The 16639-nt window shown below is 41.7% G+C and overlaps 4 protein-coding genes across 7 annotated transcripts; 1 reads left to right on the top strand and 3 right to left on the bottom strand.

Annotated features, from left to right (window-relative positions):
- Window positions 1-77: 77 nt before the first annotated feature.
- LOC124191160 (FAS-associated factor 2-like) lies at window positions 78-2227 on the top strand. The gene is made up of 6 exons (XM_046584194.1): window positions 78-362; window positions 444-861; window positions 925-1285; window positions 1357-1624; window positions 1684-1830; window positions 1911-2227. Exons 1-6 carry the CDS (start codon window positions 303-305, stop codon window positions 2082-2084), a joined length of 1428 nt encoding a protein of 475 aa, XP_046440150.1. The 5' UTR covers window positions 78-302; the 3' UTR covers window positions 2085-2227.
- Window positions 2211-5988, bottom strand: LOC124191159 (fizzy-related protein homolog). Of its 3 annotated transcripts, none has more exons than XM_046584193.1 (11): window positions 5845-5988; window positions 5547-5657; window positions 5395-5444; window positions 4665-4774; window positions 4322-4591; window positions 4124-4255; window positions 3940-4062; window positions 3455-3878; window positions 3222-3385; window positions 2941-3138; window positions 2211-2870 (listed from the first exon to the last, which is right to left on the bottom strand). In XM_046584193.1, the coding sequence occupies exons 4-11, from the start codon at window positions 4758-4760 to the stop codon at window positions 2829-2831; spliced, it is 1449 nt and encodes a 482-aa protein (XP_046440149.1). In that variant the 5' UTR covers window positions 4761-4774; window positions 5395-5444; window positions 5547-5657; window positions 5845-5988; the 3' UTR covers window positions 2211-2828. The 3 variants fall into 3 exon arrangements, with proteins under 3 accessions (XP_046440149.1, XP_046440147.1, XP_046440148.1); XM_046584191.1 differs by having other exon boundaries at window positions 5395-5496; XM_046584192.1 differs by lacking the exon at window positions 5395-5444.
- A 729-nt stretch (window positions 5989-6717) lies between these two features.
- Window positions 6718-11784, bottom strand: LOC124191157 (DNA (cytosine-5)-methyltransferase 1-like). The gene is made up of 7 exons (XM_046584188.1): window positions 11615-11784; window positions 11066-11493; window positions 10644-11002; window positions 8966-10579; window positions 7319-8901; window positions 7139-7255; window positions 6718-7050 (listed from the first exon to the last, which is right to left on the bottom strand). The coding sequence occupies exons 2-7, from the start codon at window positions 11473-11475 to the stop codon at window positions 6931-6933; spliced, it is 4203 nt and encodes a 1400-aa protein (XP_046440144.1). The 5' UTR covers window positions 11476-11493; window positions 11615-11784; the 3' UTR covers window positions 6718-6930.
- Window positions 11785-12472: 688 nt separating this feature from the next.
- LOC124191510 (putative phosphatidate phosphatase) lies at window positions 12473-16402 on the bottom strand. Of its 2 annotated transcripts, none has more exons than XM_046584779.1 (7): window positions 16132-16402; window positions 14417-14568; window positions 13771-13985; window positions 13543-13668; window positions 13242-13424; window positions 13084-13135; window positions 12473-12997 (listed from the first exon to the last, which is right to left on the bottom strand). In XM_046584779.1, the coding sequence occupies exons 1-7, from the start codon at window positions 16187-16189 to the stop codon at window positions 12878-12880; spliced, it is 906 nt and encodes a 301-aa protein (XP_046440735.1). In that variant the 5' UTR covers window positions 16190-16402; the 3' UTR covers window positions 12473-12877. The 2 variants fall into 2 exon arrangements, with proteins under 2 accessions (XP_046440735.1, XP_046440734.1); XM_046584778.1 differs by lacking the exon at window positions 14417-14568 and adding an exon at window positions 15074-15228 and having other exon boundaries at window positions 16132-16397.
- Window positions 16403-16639: the final 237 nt, after the last annotated feature.

Below are 16639 nucleotides of genomic sequence, written 5' to 3' on the forward strand. Positions count from 1 at the left end.
GATCGCATGTAGTGTAAAATCAGATGAATTGAGGGTTTTACGATACTTTCTTATCAACAGGAAACTGATCTCAGATTTTACACGGACACGGAGATGTTCAAAGTAACTCCCCGCGAGCAGGACAAGGAGTTGAGTTGATAAAAGTTTTTGAGTGCAGCCTAGCGGCCAAGATAGGAACCCAGGAAATATTATTCATCTTCAGTTCTTCACCGATGGTTGCTAGAAAAGTCTACTGATTAAAAGACACAATAAAAGAAGAAGCTAGGCAACTGTAGTTCCCAAAGTTGTTACAATAAATTGTAATGGATCTTGAAGATCGTGAACTCAGTCCTCAAAATACAGAGAAGCTAGTCCAATTTCAGGTAAGAAATCGACTTATTCATGTATATATTCGTCATAAAATGTTGAAAGTAAAAGTGTTAAGTAAATGTCTCTTTATAAAGGAGTTGTCTGGAATCGATGATCTGGACAAATGTATGGAGATTTTAGAGAGGCACAACTGGGATGTAGAGACAGCCATACATGATCATCTTGGTCTAGATCCCAGAGAAATGGCTCAACCTGCCAGGGAAATGCCTGTATTTCCTCTACAAAATGGACAACCTACTGTCCACAGACCTCTCCCACAGAACCCACCTAGAACACAACCTGTCGACTCAGTTATTCAAAGGATAATGACTTACTTCTTCAACCCCTTCCTTGATGACAACACAGGCCTTTTTCCATTGCCAAACCAAAGGCCTGATGGGTTTACAGGATGGCTGTTTTTCCTCTCATCTCTTCCATTAAGAGTTGTGATGGTTACATTTTATCATTTAACCCGTTTTGTCTTCAGGATCATCAGACCAGAAAACCGACCAGGTATTTAAATCTCTACTTTCCTTCAAAATTTCCTTTCTAATTGTGTTTCTGTTAATCCAATAGCTGTCACAGATCCAACAGGAAATGTCATTTCCTTCATTCACGAGTATAATGAAACATTTGGAGATCAACACCCAACTTTCTATCCTGGAACCTACAGTCAGGTTCTCAATGAAGCTAAAAAAGATCTTAAATTTTTGTTGGCATACCTCCACTGTAAAGACCACCAAGACACAAATAAGTTTTGCCGTCAGACGCTCTGCAACCCTCAAGTCATAGAGTTCATTAATAGCAATTGCTTAATGTGGGCGTGCAGTGTAAATAGTTTGGAAGGCTACCGTGTCTCGCAAGCGCTTCGAGAGAATACTTACCCATTTTTGGCCATTATTGTTCAGAGGGAATTCCGTATGACCGTCGTTGGGAGGTACACGGGAAAAATTTCTGTTGCAATATTGAAATCGATTTTTAACGATCTTTTCATGATTTCATTTGCAGAATTGAAGGATTTATTGAACCAGATGCCCTAGTTCAACGTTTACGAACCACAATTTCAGATAATGAAGCTTTTCTAGTGGCCGCAAGGGCAGACCGTGAAGAACGTAGTTTTAACCAAGCTCTAAGGTTAGAGCAAGATGAAGCTTATCTCGAATCGTTACGAGCTGATCAAGAGAAGGAAGAGAAAAAGAGACGTGATCGTTTGCTTGAAGAAGAACGTCTTAGGGAGATTAGAGAGATGGAACTAGCCGAAGAACGAAAGAAAGAGGTAAGGACGACAAGTATATCGCTATCCAATCCGGATTTAATTTTACCCACCCTTTGTAGGAAATGATCCGGAGGAAGCAAGAAGCAATTAACTTGATACCGCCAGAACCCGCTGCCGACGAATCCGGAATTTGCCGTATTCTGATCCGATTACCTAGAGGGCAGAAACTAGAACGGCGCTTCCATCGAACAATCCACACACTCAAAGTAATTTTTTCTCATGGCCATTTCAAACCTTAAATCCATGACCATATAAAATTTTTTATCTGCTAATTATTTCGCAATAGGATCTGTACTATTTTATTTTGGCTCATCCCGATTCTCCATATCAATTTGAAATGGCTACTTCTTTCCCTAAGCGAACGTTACCATGGCAGCCCGACATGGATACTTACCCGACGTTGGCAGAAGTAGGTCTTGGAGCCTCTGAAGCTCTTCTCGTCTTGGACTTGGATGCTTGATCAGTAGAGTTAAAAAATAATGTGTTTACAAAAACCTTTACCTACTCTTGCCCCCAAATTTTTCTTCAATTTCACATTGACCCGGTATTAAACCGCCATAAAAGTATCATGATCATAAAGAAAGAATAAAGAATTTCCATATATATTTTCTGTTATTTCCTTAATTTTGACCCGAAAGCCAGAAAAACCGGCAAAACAGCACAGAGCGACACCTGACAAGCCCCGGCTATTTTGTTAGCTATTGAATAAATTTTGCATATAAATGTCTAGGAAAAAAGGAATTTTGAACAAAAGAATCAAGAAGCTTTAGTGGAAATGAGGAAAGGGGAGCGGTTGAAACCGAACCAATCAAGAACAAAATAATTGGGTAAAAAAAATCAAATTCAAGGAAAACACTGGGGGGGAGGGGAGATGTGGGGTGTATGGGAGTGTAGAGGTTAAGGGCCCTACTAGAAATGAACATAAAATGTCTTCATTAATTTTCCTCTTCTCTGGAAAGTTTTGGTTTCACAAGGACAACACACGCACGGAACAATAATTTATGATCGGGAAAAATAATAATAAAAAAAAAAAAAATAGGAGAAATGAAAAAAAAAAAAAACAACGAAGAGCTGTCTTTACTACAGACCAGGAAAAATCCCAGAGATTCTCGGAGAATTTACAACAGTTGCGGATTAAAGCATCGGGAATAGCGGTGTGTACTTCATTCGGTCCAATGTCTAACTTTAGCACATGAGACCGAATCTACCTCAGACTAGTGAACAGATTCAACACCGATCGTGTTTCCTGTAATTAAAAAATAAGAATGAAAATGATTTCAATGTATTACATTAAGTGTACAAAAATTAATCTTTACCTTTTGCGATCGGGTCTTGTTAAATACGCTCCAGAACCTTAATGTCTCGTCGCCCGCTCCTGTTACTATGGACTCACCATCGGGCGACATCGCCAGATAAAGAACACGATAGGAATGGCCTGTCAGTTGTGCAACCTGAGCTAGGCTCGGGTATTTCCAGATAAGAATTTGATTTTGCGAGTATCCATGGGTACTCACCTGTAAAGTAAAATAAAAAAGCGGAATTAACAAAGTTATTTTGTGTATCAAGCTTTTTTTTTTTGTATTTGTTTTTAACTTACCAACTCCGACGAATGCTTGGACCAAGCCAAATTGCACACTTGTGATCCCGTATCGACATATTGCATGGGTTGCCCGGTGAGCGTGTTCCAGAAACGGATGCATCGATCTGCGGTACCTCCACCACTAGCTAAAACTCCGTGATGATGTGGCGACCAAGCAATCGCTATTTTTAAAACACCAAAACATTCAACGTCAAATACAAAATACTACCAAGACTTTAAATGAATATTACCTTTGACAGCTGCCAAATGTTCGGTAAACGTCTGCAATGGCGCAACAGAATGGAGTCCCCAGACAAATAACTTATTGTCATTACCACCAGAAGCTAGGAGTTGATTATCAGGTGACCATTTCAGGCCACACACCTCTTGTCGATGTCCAGAAAGTCGCCTTTGCGCGATCGAGGGAGGAGTGCGAATATCCCTCTGCAAGATAAGGCGATCTCGGCTTCCGGAGGCAAGGAGGTCTCCGTTCCACGCTAAAGCACCTACACGCGCTGTATGTCCTTCCAGCGTGTGAATCCGCTTACCAGCAGTTACGTCCCAAACTTGAACTGTTCCGCGATGTGTGCCCACCGAAACTAAGTGACCTCGTTCCGCCCAAGCCACCGAGGTAACGCTATCACCTTCCGGTGCTAAATCGCACAATCGCGTCACCTGATAAACCAATAACAGTAAAATATTATTCGCAATTAAATATTATCTTGGTGTCGTATACTTGGCTAGTTGCAGCTGCCCACAGATATACACATGCCCCTAGTCCGACACTTAGCACATTTTGGGAAGACCAATCTACTAGATTTAAGTAGAAATCATCCTGTAGTTCAGGAGCATCAAGAACCTGAAAGAAGATTTGATTAGTTGAATTCATTTATTTGAAGGTGGAATTGTATAAGCATTACTTTAAAAGGCACTTTGGCAATTTTTCTTGCTGCTTTACGTGGAGATTGCAGCAGCTTTTGGCTTGCGGGACTCAGTGGTGATAGCGAATATGGCTGACTTACTCGATTTTCTGGTTTTAATGGACTATCATACTAAAAGAGAGGAAAATATATTAAAGCTTTGTCGCATCTTGATTATAAAAAATAATTGGCATTTACGTGAAACACTCGGCGTTTCTTGTTTTGTAGTTCCCGAGGATCCTCGATACCACTGTTGAGAACTTCATTCTCTAGAATGGAACGAAATAAGCTCCGATCGCGACCAGCAGCGTCACTCGCAACAGGAGGACCTTCTCGATTCCTCATACTAGACGACGTTGGGCTTAATTCTTCTTTCATGTGGAAGGCGACTTGCCAGTTGTTTCCGGCTCGAGTTGGGACAAGTCGATCACCGATATTGCGAGTAGAATTTGGTCGGTTTTTGGTGGGCTAAATTTGTAAAAGAAAGGCTTAAATTACAATAAATAGCATAGAAAAAAATATTTAGAGATTAGAGACTTACTGAGATAAGCGCAGAGGTCGTCGTCGTCGCGGTTGAAGGTCCTGCCGTTAGCTCCATCGTTCGCCTGAGGCGACGATCATAACTGGAATCCAACATGTTGTTCTGGTGCGCTATGAAATATAAGACAAAAATAGAAATATTTTATTTCACCGAAACAGGTGCTCGAATTACACGAAAATAACACGCGCAGTTGTGGCACGGGACATCTGACTACCACAGCACCCGGTAGATCAAAATACGAACAATAAGATTTCTACTCGACTCTGGAGTCTAACAATGGGTACACTATGATCCCTGAATGTTCTTTTCTTCATGTACAAAAGACAACCAACTCTCCCCACCACTAACAACAATAAGAGTCCTTCAGGTGTATGGATAAATAACATTTCCTGCAGTCAGATTCCCTCCCTCCACCCACCCAACCCTCTTTTAGGCAAATGGGTTACATCCTGTCTGAATGCTTCCTGGTACGCTACTTTGAACATCTGCCCATGAACACTATGATACTCAAATTTGCAAGTGTAATTAAACTGATAACTGGAGACAATCTGAAATAGTGAATCCAGTTCAGCAAATACTGCAATACGAAACCCTAGCCCAAGGTTTTATGCAAATTGACACAACAGGAAGGTGTTGGGTGTAAGAAACAGTTGCAATGGCAAACCATGTACACACAAAAATGAAGCAATTAAAATAAAAAGCATTATTCAAATAAAAAGAATTGTCTTACTGAAGATGGTAAGGCCAAAACAGAATCCTGAGATACTTTGGGGTTTTAGGCTAATATTAATCAGCAGCCCAGAGAAAAAAGTAGTCCAACAATCGGCTCCAACTGATTAGACAGAACTAATGAAGGATCTGCAGAAACTTTGGATAAATTACCTGCTGAGTGGTGCTGCAGCAAGATAAAGTAACTCGTGATTTGCACTAGGTTGCTAATTTAGATTGTAGAGGATGATAAAACAACACGTCTTGCCACGGAAAACTCCCAGCCTGAAATGATAAACATCACTAAGTATCGAGGAAATGAAAACAGAAATACACAGATGAGAAAAACATTGATGACGAATTCATTTTTCAAGGCGAGTCTCCACCCCTTTCAGTAGGGACAAACAAGTTATTTTCGATCCCAGACGAATTGGCGTCACCACACTTTTAATAAAACAATATAGATAATTACCCTTTAAAAAAACTTCATTTAAATGGACATTTTGATTAAAACATTCCCAATAATGAACTTGAGAAGAACAAAACAACAGTAGACAACGGGCTGAGATGTAGCAACGGTTAAATTTTTGTTGTCTACAAAGATGGCTGTGCAACATTGCCAAGTTTAGAGATAAAGAACAAATTTGGAAAAAAGATCAAAAATTCCCCTCCCCCTCCCAGGTCCCAAAGCTGTCTTTCTTTCCTCCTCGTTTTCGACATACATAGTCATTTGAACTGATCGACCTTCAAGGCTTCCACAGTCATTAACTTAAATTTTGAATGGGCGAGTCCCAGCATCTGCACAGATGTTAGACAGATTAAGATTTGAATCTCCGTCTACATTTGATAACCGAAACCGTGATTGAACTGTAGACAGTCTACAAAATGGTCGTCGGTTACATTTGAAAATTGAAATGACCCAGTATCAAATGAGGAAATAAAGCAACGAATGAACAAAATATATTTCATCGATTCATTTTAACAAAAAACTATGTGGCGGTATTAGGGTTTACTGATTTACTTACCAATTAACAGAATCTCGGTATGAATAGACAATTGTTCTTGAATGTGGAATAGACGAACAAAAGTTGCTCCGGCGGGAACTGACGAGGTTATGTCGCCCGCCAAAATGTAACAAGTGTCTCTTATAGGCACAAGATGTTACTAACCGTCACTTGGTAGGCTGGTTTAAAAAAAAATATTCACGTTGATAAGGTTAGACAAGTCCAGACTCTGCGCAGTACACTTTCATAAGTCTCGTGCGGGAAAGAGCTGAGACGTGATTCGTCCGCACAATTTATGTTCGGTGCACTTTGATCGGTAAAATTAGAAAAACAAATCAATATTCACTCGATTAATATATTTTACACGATGAAGCTCCCATACACACTCTGAATTTTAAAAAGAAAGTGCAAAAAACATGGCTTAATTTGTTAAAAAAATAAGCGTAGGACTATTATCATAGGCATTGAGCAATATCTAAAATGGAGGACAACTTTTTCAGAAAAAACCGCGTAAAAGGCGCAATTAATAAAATAAGTAAATAAGAAAAACTGATTTAACACTGGACGATGGTGGGGGGTTCGTCTTTCTTCTTTTTGCAGTCGCCTTCATAAACACATTTGCGGATTTCCAGGCCAATGGCTCGAGCCAGCGGGGGTGGCACGGCATTACCTACCTGGAAAAACGTAAAAAAGGGCAAAATAATGAGAGAGTCAATTTTCGTTCGACCTTTTTAAGAGAGAAACCATATTTCCGGTTCGAACCTGTCGATGTTTGTCGGTAATGTTGCCGAAGAAGCGGTACGAATCAGGAAAACCTTGCGAGCGAGCACACTCTCGTACACTGACGACGCGGTGCTGTTCCGGATGCAACACACGGCCCTATTCAAACAGAAAGATAAAGAAACTGGGGGGACTTGTTTTACTTCAGATATGGCTGGATACCTGTTTCCCCATGGGCTCGGGGTTGGTAATTGTTGTTGAGAAAAATCCATCCCATTCCAGACGTCCGTAAAGTCCGGCCCAGTTGTTGTGTCGGTTACCCGTGTGCGGAAGACACCACGGAATGAGCGTGTTGTGTTGTTTGTCCAACGGATCGCATTGTCGCCCTTCGGCGCAAGAACAAACTCCTCGCATCGCTCCGCTTAAAGAACGTCCGTTCTTGTCTTCGTGAGTGTAACGAAGTTTAACCGTCATGACGCCATCCTTTAGACGAACTTCTGTATTGGGTAAATCACGCCAATCCGAGCCTGGTTTCGACGGAATAAAGGCGATACGTGCTTCGACTAATGGCGCCATTTCCTTGGAAATGTGATCTCGAAGGACGCTGGATTGTTCCGATTCCGTTCCGCGCATCCATCGCTGGAAGTGAGATTGTGGATCGCCTCCGTACGATATTTCTTCCTGTTTAGCGCCGTTGGGGATTTCAGGTAGATCAGACATGGCGTCACGAACTGTGACGGTGCGATATGGAGCGGATAAGAGCCAGCGGCAATTGGAGTAAAACTTATCGCGGCCGACAGCTACTGATAGTTGGCACCCTCTACGGCTGAAGACGTGAGTCGGCTCGGGATACAATGGAAGCTTTTCACCGGGTGCAGCTGCGAAAATAAACGCTCGCCGTCTAGTCTGCGAAACGCCGTAGTTACCGGCTTGTAGGACTCCGAAAGTGCATTGATAGCCCATTCGAACTAAGCAGCGCATTGTTAGTTTCAGGACCATGTTCCGCTTGAATGAAACAAAGTTACGGACGTTTTCCAGAATGAAGAATCGCGGGCGGTAGTAATCGCAATAACTCAAATAAGAAACAATTAAAGAGTTACGGAATGATGAATATTGGCGAGAATTGAAGCGATTCATGCCGCTGAAACCTTGGCATGGCGGCCCTCCACAGAGCAGCTCTACGCCGTCTTTTGGTGGTAGAGCTTGTCCGTTTTGTTCCAGTAGGCCGTCAATGGCCATCTTGAGGATAGTATTACAATCATCGGTAAAGACGGCAGCATCAGGATTGTTGAGTCGGAAAGCTTGAGCTGCCGTAGGCTCACACTCAATAGCCCAGTAGGTCTTGGCCACTCCCGACTGGTGTAGGCCTTCGGACAATCCGCCGCAACCGGCGAAAATGTCTAAAGTCTTGAGCGGTTCAATTTTAGGATACGATGGGTAGGTCGGCTGAATAGATTTTACACTTTTGAGTGACTTTCCACCTTTTCCTTTGGAACTGGAACCGATTCGCTCGGCTTCCACTGGTGGCGGCTCAAATTCCCGCTCAGCCGGGTTGTAGGCCTTATTGAAATACATGCGGTTAGGTCCACCCCGGACAAATTCTTCAATGGGTTCATCAATGGCAGTGCTGCAGACAAGGACGCACTTGTCTACAACTTTGTTTAACTCCAGTTTGTGTATCTCATCCGACCAGTAGACCAAATTCCAGTCAGAGCGAAAGCCTGCATCACGCCCCAAATGGGTGTCGGCCGGACGGTAGATGCGTTTAACTTTTAGACAGACTTCACGAGCATTCAAATTGTTGTCTAAAATAAAGAAATCACGTTAGACACGAATGAATTAAATATTAATTGTTAATAATTAACTTACGCAGGATGCCATTATAGGCAATACCAACGACATAGCCAATACAGAATGGGTCGGGTGTGTCGTTATTCGATCCTTTGATGTTGTCCGTTTTCCTGTACTTTTCTGGGTAATATTCTTCGTCGTACTCTACTCCGAAAATATCATCTTCCTCTGGATCAATCTTCTCCTTTTTAACAATACTCCCATCTGGCCCCCGCATTGCATAAGCGCCCGGTTCGAGGAAAACGGCTTCACCGACTTTGATATCCAATTCGTGCCATGTGACGCTGTCAAAACCGCCTGAATCCAACTTGTTGCCCAATTTGGCAAAATCACGTTGGCGGATAACATCCAGGCGATCACAGCAGGGACATCCTTTGATGTTGTTTACTACGTCCGGGCATTCGGGTGGATCTTCAAAACGGCCGGTCCGTCCATGGTAGAGATAGCGGTACCAAAACGTCGTGTCGGAATGATCTTCTTCGCTCTGAAATAAAGACGGGTCATCTGATCCACCTTCTGCTTTCCATTTGACGGGATCCACTGGTTTGTACTTGACGTTGACAACTTTCACGACGGCAGACAGGAGTAGGTCTTCGCAATCTTCAATCAGAACAAGTTCTCTGGGATCGTCGCAAGTTTCTCCCAGCACAGTGTCAGTTCCACGGCAAAACCAGCGGGCGTGTAGAAACTGCTCCCCACTTTTCCCATCTTCCCATAAAGCTATGACTTCGGCAATATACATGGGAATGCTAGGATCATCCGGTTCGATGGTGACGTGGCCTCCGGCAAAGACGCGCATGTCTCCGTTGACAATCGCGGCAGAGTAGAAAGTGAGATCGTCGACTTCTTTCAATTCCGGTCCATCCCATTCAATTTTGTAGGCGTGGCGCTTGACAGGTTTTTTGTGGTCGACATCCAGACTCACCACCTCAATTTCCGTGTCGAGAACAGCGTCCAGTTCGTCATCGTCGTCTGCCACTTGAACAGCTCTATTCGGACACTTCCGGAGGACACAACTCTGTTTGCTGCGACCGGAACCGCCAAATTTCACCATGTCTCGACAGAAATTGCACTTACCGCAGTCTGTTTGCTGGCAGGCTTCGCAAATACCACAGCGAGTACGGCGAGGAGCAGACGTAGGGCCGAATTTGTCCTCTCCTTGCTCCATTTGATCACGGAAAAAGCTCTCGAAGACGTAACCAACCAATGGCGTAGTAGTAGCTTTTGTCCAGTTGGGGCCTTTTTTGGCTTTAGGCTGGCGTCTCTTCTCCAATTTTCGGGTAGCTCTTCTCTTACCGAGTGTGATACCTGACAATTGAATCAGCGTACGCATACACGGGCTAAGAATAAGTGGCGGCTCGTCTTCGGCTCCAGCTGCATCAAAGTGATATACGCGATCGCAGACAAATTCGGCGTAGCGCAAAAGAGAATCCTCCGATACGCGGGAACCATTGGGCATCAAAGAATTCTGCAGTCTAGTCAGTAGATCTTCATATTCGGCGTTGTCGTCTTCGATCAAGAGCTCGATGACCGTCTTGCTCAGAAAAATCTTTTCTTCCAACTCGTTCATGATGGGTTCGTACAATTCTGAAGCCGACATTAAATAGTAGTCAGCATAAGAAGTGGCGAAACCTGAAAATTGATAAATGAATACAGGAATATTTTTAAAACATCTAATTAATAAATTAAAACATACACATGATTGCTTTTTCTCCTCCATCGAAGCCACTGATGAACCACTCGTTGATGGGCCCGATCTCTTTCGTCGCAATACCTCCTTCGACACCCGGGTTATCGTTCCACACAGGCTTAACGTAACCATAAGCGAAGAGTAAATGGTTAGCTTCGATTGCACCCCCGTCTAGATGACATAAATGGCCAGGTTCGTCGTAAATGCCAAACTGGGTGAGCTTCAAGATGGGTCTTTGATCCAATTCTGACATGACCTCTTCTTCACCAGTGAACAAGCTCAACGATGGATCAGTTAGAGCAATAATTTCTTCAATGGAATCTGCTGGTGGACCAGGGAAATATTTCAAATCAGGAGAATCAAACCTTGGAAATGAAATCATTAATTGATTTTATGATAACAGACAAGAAAAATAATGATTAAGTTACCTTTGACGACACACATGACAGCGATTAGGATCTTTACGGTTGATTTTCTTCTTCCTTGATGGCCTATAGCCACCAATATCTGGCAATTCTACCTTTGCATGCCTGCTGGCAGTTCTTCGTTTTTTTTTTGTGTTGCCAGGAAGGAAATCATCGTCCCCCTCACCAGACGCAGCAGCTTCATCAAATGTATACCTAACTTTAACTCCTCTTGTCTTTGACAATACAGTTACTGGTTTAGATGTTGGCTTATTGGCTTCTTCTTCAACTGTTTTGGGCATCGGCTTGGTTTCTTCTTCAACGGGTGTAGTGTCTGGGCTTGATTCACTATTAGCTTGAAGTTCTGGGGGCTCTTCTTTCACATTGACTTCATTTCCTGCAACCCCATCACCATCTGTGCATTCTATTCTCATTATGGTTGTCAAATATACCTATAAAAATACCAATACACTTGAATAAGGCAATTATTGTAAAAAAAAACAATGCTAAAGCACATTGTTAACTGTCTAGTATGTTTTATGTATCGGGAATAATAATTCTACTTAAACTTACTTGTTGAAAATTATCCACTGATGGCCGACGTGACTTCTTTAAAAAAAACCTAAAATAATGAATTCGTAAAATCAAAATCTCTCACTGACAAAGCACTGCCAATTCAACTAACTCATGGAGTCATGGCTCTCAGCTGATCGTTTTTCGCGCCTTTTTATGGATTATGGAAGACAGTGCCAGAGACAGTGGTGCCACCTTCTAAAAAAAGACGCAATCTAAAATAAAATGAATAAATGAAAAAATGATATAAGATTATAAGATTATAAGAAATAAAAAAATTTAAATTCAAACTTTCTACAAAGTGTAAGAACCGTGCGTCCTTCAATGCGTGTATCGACGTATAGTACACAATTCAATAATTACATGAGTTTGAATTGCGGTATTTAAACTGCATTTAAACTACCCCAAATGAGAGAAGATGAATGTTTAAATTCTGGAATTTATCCCAGAAACCGTGAAGATGATAGCCTACGTTTGATGAGTTCACTTCAAACGTATGCAACAAATAGAAGATGATGACCTCATTATTCCCGAAACGATAAATCATGGCTTCATTAACCTTGATCATTATTCACAACTTTCTTTTTTAGTATCCTACTTTTATTTATCGATACTAATATAGATATTTCGCACGAAAAAAAATTTTTTCCCTTCTGTTTACCTTACTAGCCATGCACCGAAATAAAAAGTTGACGATCTCGTTAACTGCGGACTCCAGCAAACGTGCATGTTTGCAATAAAAAGATGGACCCCATTCACAAACTTGCTGTTCTAAATTCAGCGCACCCCACTAGTAGTGAGTCACGTACAGACTAAAATGTAAAAAGTCTTTGAAGGTGGAATGAGTGGAGAAGTTCCTTTGCTAAAAATCGTGTGTATTTGTTATACGGCAACTTATTATTATGTAAAGAGCGTGAATTCTCTCTTTACAGTTGCGTTCGTGAGATTTTGTTGTGTGTAAGTTAGGTTAAGGAGCAACTCAGTGAATGTTGAAATTTCTGGGTACTGAACTAAACAATAATAATAATAATACGTATGGCAAACAGAAAGGCACCTAACTGTGTGATCACGGGGGGAGGGGGTTATGAACAAGCCAGTTATTTATATTATTTTGTGAATTTTTAAAAAAGTATCAACTAATATTTTCGAAGAGTAGTCCACTGGTATGTAGCGACGAAACGGTTGACAGTGGCGGTTATTTCCCTCCTTCACTTGTGTTCAGTCTGGAAATTGATTGCCCAATCAATTACCGGCCAGTAAGAGTCATTTGCCAGCTGAAGCTTGCAGATGGTTTTGTTGCATTTCGACATCTTCTCTACTCTGTGGCACGAGGGCCATGTCTCGACGAATGGACGGCTGGAAGAGTCTGGAGACGTAAAGGGCCTGTTTTGAATTCAACACACAAGAATCAGTTGGCCACCACATCTTAACTAACAGCCGTCTGTTGTAAATTAAAAAAGCGCTGATACCGTTAAGGAAGCAGCGATGGCGCCGATGAGAAATCCCGACAGCACGTCACTCCTGTAAACAAGAAAAGAAGACATAATAAATCCCAAAAGATTGATTGCGCACTAAAGGGGATTTTGATAGTCTTAGAAAGTTTAATTATAAGTCCATGGAAACGCACCAGTGGTGTTTGTAGTCGGAAACTCGGGAAAGGCCAGTGTACCACGAAAGCATTAATACGCATATCTGGATAGTTGGCCGGAGTAGCTTTGAGCCTGACCAGTTCATCCGCCGTTGGAGATAGAAGGCCAAAAACAGCATCGTGTAAGCCGAAAAGGAAGAGTGACCAGATGGGAAAGACAATCTAAATGCAGATGACGAAAATGTGCAAGGTTTTAAATTATAATATTTTTTTATGAAGTCAGCGAGCGTGAAGGTTCAAAACAGAACCTTCCCATATTTTTCGTTTGAGTTCTATTTACCTAGATTCCCGAAGTAGTTTTTCGTCGTCACCCGTACATTTGTAATCGGTGATATAAGTAGGCGGTCCGTCCAACGGACATAACTGAGCAAAGTTTTCCGGCTGACAGACGGCAATAAAGTGGGGACTGTAAATTTGAAATATCACGTCATCAAAATCGATGATTCAAGAGAAATAAGAAACATGAGGATGGCAAAGTTCCATTCTGTTAGTTATAGTAGATACACACCGGAGACGGCCGATGGTGTATTTGCCAAAATCTGTGGCCAGCTGTGAGCAAGCAGCACCGAAGAGAAAGATGGCAACCAAGTGGACCAGCTCGGCGATCACGGAAGGTATTCGAATAGCCGATGAAACGTTGATTGTTGAAGCACTGTTCTGGCGCGTCAGCCTCTTAGAGTTGTTGGAGTTGTTTCTCCATCGAAATATCTCGATAATAATCATCTGTTTGAATGTTTTAGAAAGACAATGTTAAAAATTATTATTCTCGAGTCATATTTGGCTTGTCGCTGACGGGTTAGATCGATCCATCTAGCCAACGGTATCGTTAAAAAGAAAACCAATAACGTAGAGAGAGAGAGAGAGAAAAAGTGTACATCCGAGGTCCGTTACGACAAAAACAATAAAAGAGATAGAGAGTCGAGATATTCTCTTTCATAGATTGTAAGCCATATAAGCAGAGTATAGTACTAGTACGAAGAAGGAACGAAAAAGAAGCTGTTAAAAACGATCGATCAATCCAGCCAGCCAAACAACAGCAGCCATACGAAAGAAGAAAAAAAAAAGCCAAAAATAAGAAATTGGGAAATAAACCAGACTCTCTCTCTTAGGACCTAAGCCGGTCGGTGGGATTTTTTTAAATGTTATTATTATACCGATAGGATGGGCAGGCCGAGGCTGTAACAATACAGCACAACATTGGTGACGGTCGACTCCTTGAAAGGGTAGCGAATGGAAGCGTCATCACAGTAGAATCCACGCTGGAATGCCTTGCCGAGCAGGTGCAAAAGTAGGACCGGCAACCAAACTGTTGTGTAGGTTATATATATGTGTGTTATAATTGTTTTCCCAGGCCAGCAACGAACACACTGGGAGGATATGTGTCGTCGTTAATTCTCCGGTCTCTTTCAAAAACCGACCCGACATCTCCAGCTGTCGACTTTTTTTCTTTATTTTTCTTTTTGAAACAAAAAAAGTGTGTCCGGCTCTCTCTCTCACTCCAGCATCATTAAAAAGAGTGTACACAAAACAACACAATCTAAACGTAAAGAATATAAGCCATGCTTTTTTCAGACATCAAACGGCCAGGTCAAACGAAAACAAAACAATTTTCTTTTTTAAAGCAATTAAAATGTTAATTGACTCATTTGTTTTTGGTTGATGAAGGGAGGAGGTAAGTTCCAGCGATTTCCAGTAGATCTAATTTTTGTTCTCATGCGCCAGGTATAGATATTAATGGGCGTTGAATTTGATTTCATTCCAGGTCTTGCTTTTTTTTTTCTGTGAATAGTCAAAAGATGGGAAAAACATACCGTCACAATGGGACCGACATATCCGACTCCGCCGACGACTATGCGCGACAAAGACGAGTCCAGGTACGGGTAGCGGATGTCCGGGTCGTTACAGAAGAAGCCATGATGCGGCACAGTCCAGGCTTTCTCCGGGATGAGCGGAAGGACGACGAAGACTGATGTTGCGTGTACATGTCAGTCACGACCCCCCAACCAACCAATACCAATATCAACAAAAACTGATGGAAGATGGAACATATTTCTCTCTCCTTCCGACTGGCGATACTCATTAGTTCTAATTACAAGCTCATTTTTCGTTTGCAAGGGGAGAAGAGGAACAGGAAATGGATCGCCTTCATAATGACTAATGATCATCTTGATTGGCTAATTCCTAATTGTACATGTTTCACTTACCCACGTTCTAATCAATTTTAAGGAAAGGCTTGAAATTCACCTAGTAAACACTACGTATATTGTGTCGGCAAAAAGATAAGGGGTTTTCCGTGTTGCAACTTTTTAAGTAAGATCCGGTCGTACTTTTTTTTTACACCTCATGACGAAATGGGGAAAAGATTTCATTTTCTCTTGTGGCGAAATCAAAGAGAACCCCAAAACCATATAGTAAATGTTGTTCCAATTAAGATTCAATTGAGATTAAAACTCGATAATCGATAACATTTGAATCGGCGCCGACAAAAGAAACTCCGCTTCCGTCGCATGAAATTTTCGAAAATTGGGGTTGGGCTACACACGCGATTGGTAGTTTCCGGCTGGCACACAAAATAAAACAAGGAAACGGGGGAAACTACTAGCAAATACCTCGAGGCAGTTTAAAACTAAAAGCGTATGTAGCACTTGAAAGCAATTTGTACGATTGTAGACATGACATCAACCAACTCAAAAAAAAAAAGATGAAAAGCCTATTTTACTTTCTTTTCAATGCCACCGAATATGGCACGCATAACATTAATCCCGAGAGCCACACACAACTGTTTAGAAGTCAATAGCACGGAGATGTCGGCTTGATTTTTTTGTTTTTTCTTTCTACTCTAAAATAAACATTTCAAGAGATACGTTACCAATGGCGAGACAGATAAAGTCGATGACCACTTGGCGAATGAGTGCGGTAGCAGCCATTTCACTACTAATCACAGCACGCTGATCTTGAAACAAAATCAACAACAACAACAACAAACAATGGCTAACTGGCTGTAGACTCTCAAGCCCTGAATTTTTCAGATTTATTAAACGGAGAAACAATTGCTATTGCTCAATGGGCTAGCACTTTAGTTGGGGCAGTGAGAGATGTTGGCATGCCGAGAGCACGAACTCGTTTAACTATCGAAACTGTTTCTGTCGAGCTTTTCTTGTTTCTTTCACGTGACGTCACAAAAGCGAGGTTGCCGTTATTGTTTAAAACAGCATTCTTTTCTCTTTCGAAATTCGTATTTTATGGATGACAGTTGCTGCCTTCTGCTTGGCCGATGAATATCTAAAATATGAGCCTCATAAATATTTGTGCTTTTGGCTATTAATGTGCAAAAGAATATGGCACACGGGATTCCTTTTTTTTTCTAGGTCTATTCT

Source organism: Daphnia pulex, chromosome 3 (assembly GCF_021134715.1).
Source record: "Daphnia pulex isolate KAP4 chromosome 3, ASM2113471v1".
Lineage (NCBI taxonomy): Eukaryota > Metazoa > Arthropoda > Branchiopoda > Diplostraca > Daphniidae > Daphnia > Daphnia pulex.

Coding starts and splice junctions, on each gene's coding strand:
- LOC124191160 (XM_046584194.1), top strand. CDS start 303: ATGGATCTTGAAGATCGTGAACTCAGTCCTCAAAATACAGAGAAGCTA. Junction 363..443: donor AGAAGCTAGTCCAATTTCAG/GTAAGAAATCGA, acceptor CTCTTTATAAAG/GAGTTGTCTGGAATCGATGA. Junction 1,286..1,356: donor CGTATGACCGTCGTTGGGAG/GTACACGGGAAA, acceptor TTTCATTTGCAG/AATTGAAGGATTTATTGAAC.
- LOC124191159 (XM_046584192.1), bottom strand. CDS start 4,760: ATGTTGGATTCCAGTTATGATCGTCGCCTCAGGCGAACGATGGAGCTA. Junction 4,592..4,664: donor CGACCTCTGCGCTTATCTCA/GTAAGTCTCTAA, acceptor TTACAAATTTAG/CCCACCAAAAACCGACCAAA. Junction 3,139..3,221: donor CCAAGCATTCGTCGGAGTTG/GTAAGTTAAAAA, acceptor TTTACTTTACAG/GTGAGTACCCATGGATACTC.
- LOC124191157 (XM_046584188.1), bottom strand. CDS start 11,475: ATGAGAATAGAATGCACAGATGGTGATGGGGTTGCAGGAAATGAAGTC. Junction 8,902..8,965: donor TGCCTATAATGGCATCCTGC/GTAAGTTAATTA, acceptor TCTTTATTTTAG/ACAACAATTTGAATGCTCGT. Junction 7,256..7,318: donor CCGAGCCCATGGGGAAACAG/GTATCCAGCCAT, acceptor CTGTTTGAATAG/GGCCGTGTGTTGCATCCGGA.
- LOC124191510 (XM_046584778.1), bottom strand. CDS start 16,189: ATGGCTGCTACCGCACTCATTCGCCAAGTGGTCATCGACTTTATCTGT. Junction 13,986..15,073: donor ATGTCGGTCCCATTGTGACG/GTATGTTTTTCC, acceptor ACATTCAAACAG/ATGATTATTATCGAGATATT. Junction 12,998..13,083: donor CCATCGCTGCTTCCTTAACG/GTATCAGCGCTT, acceptor AATTCAAAACAG/GCCCTTTACGTCTCCAGACT.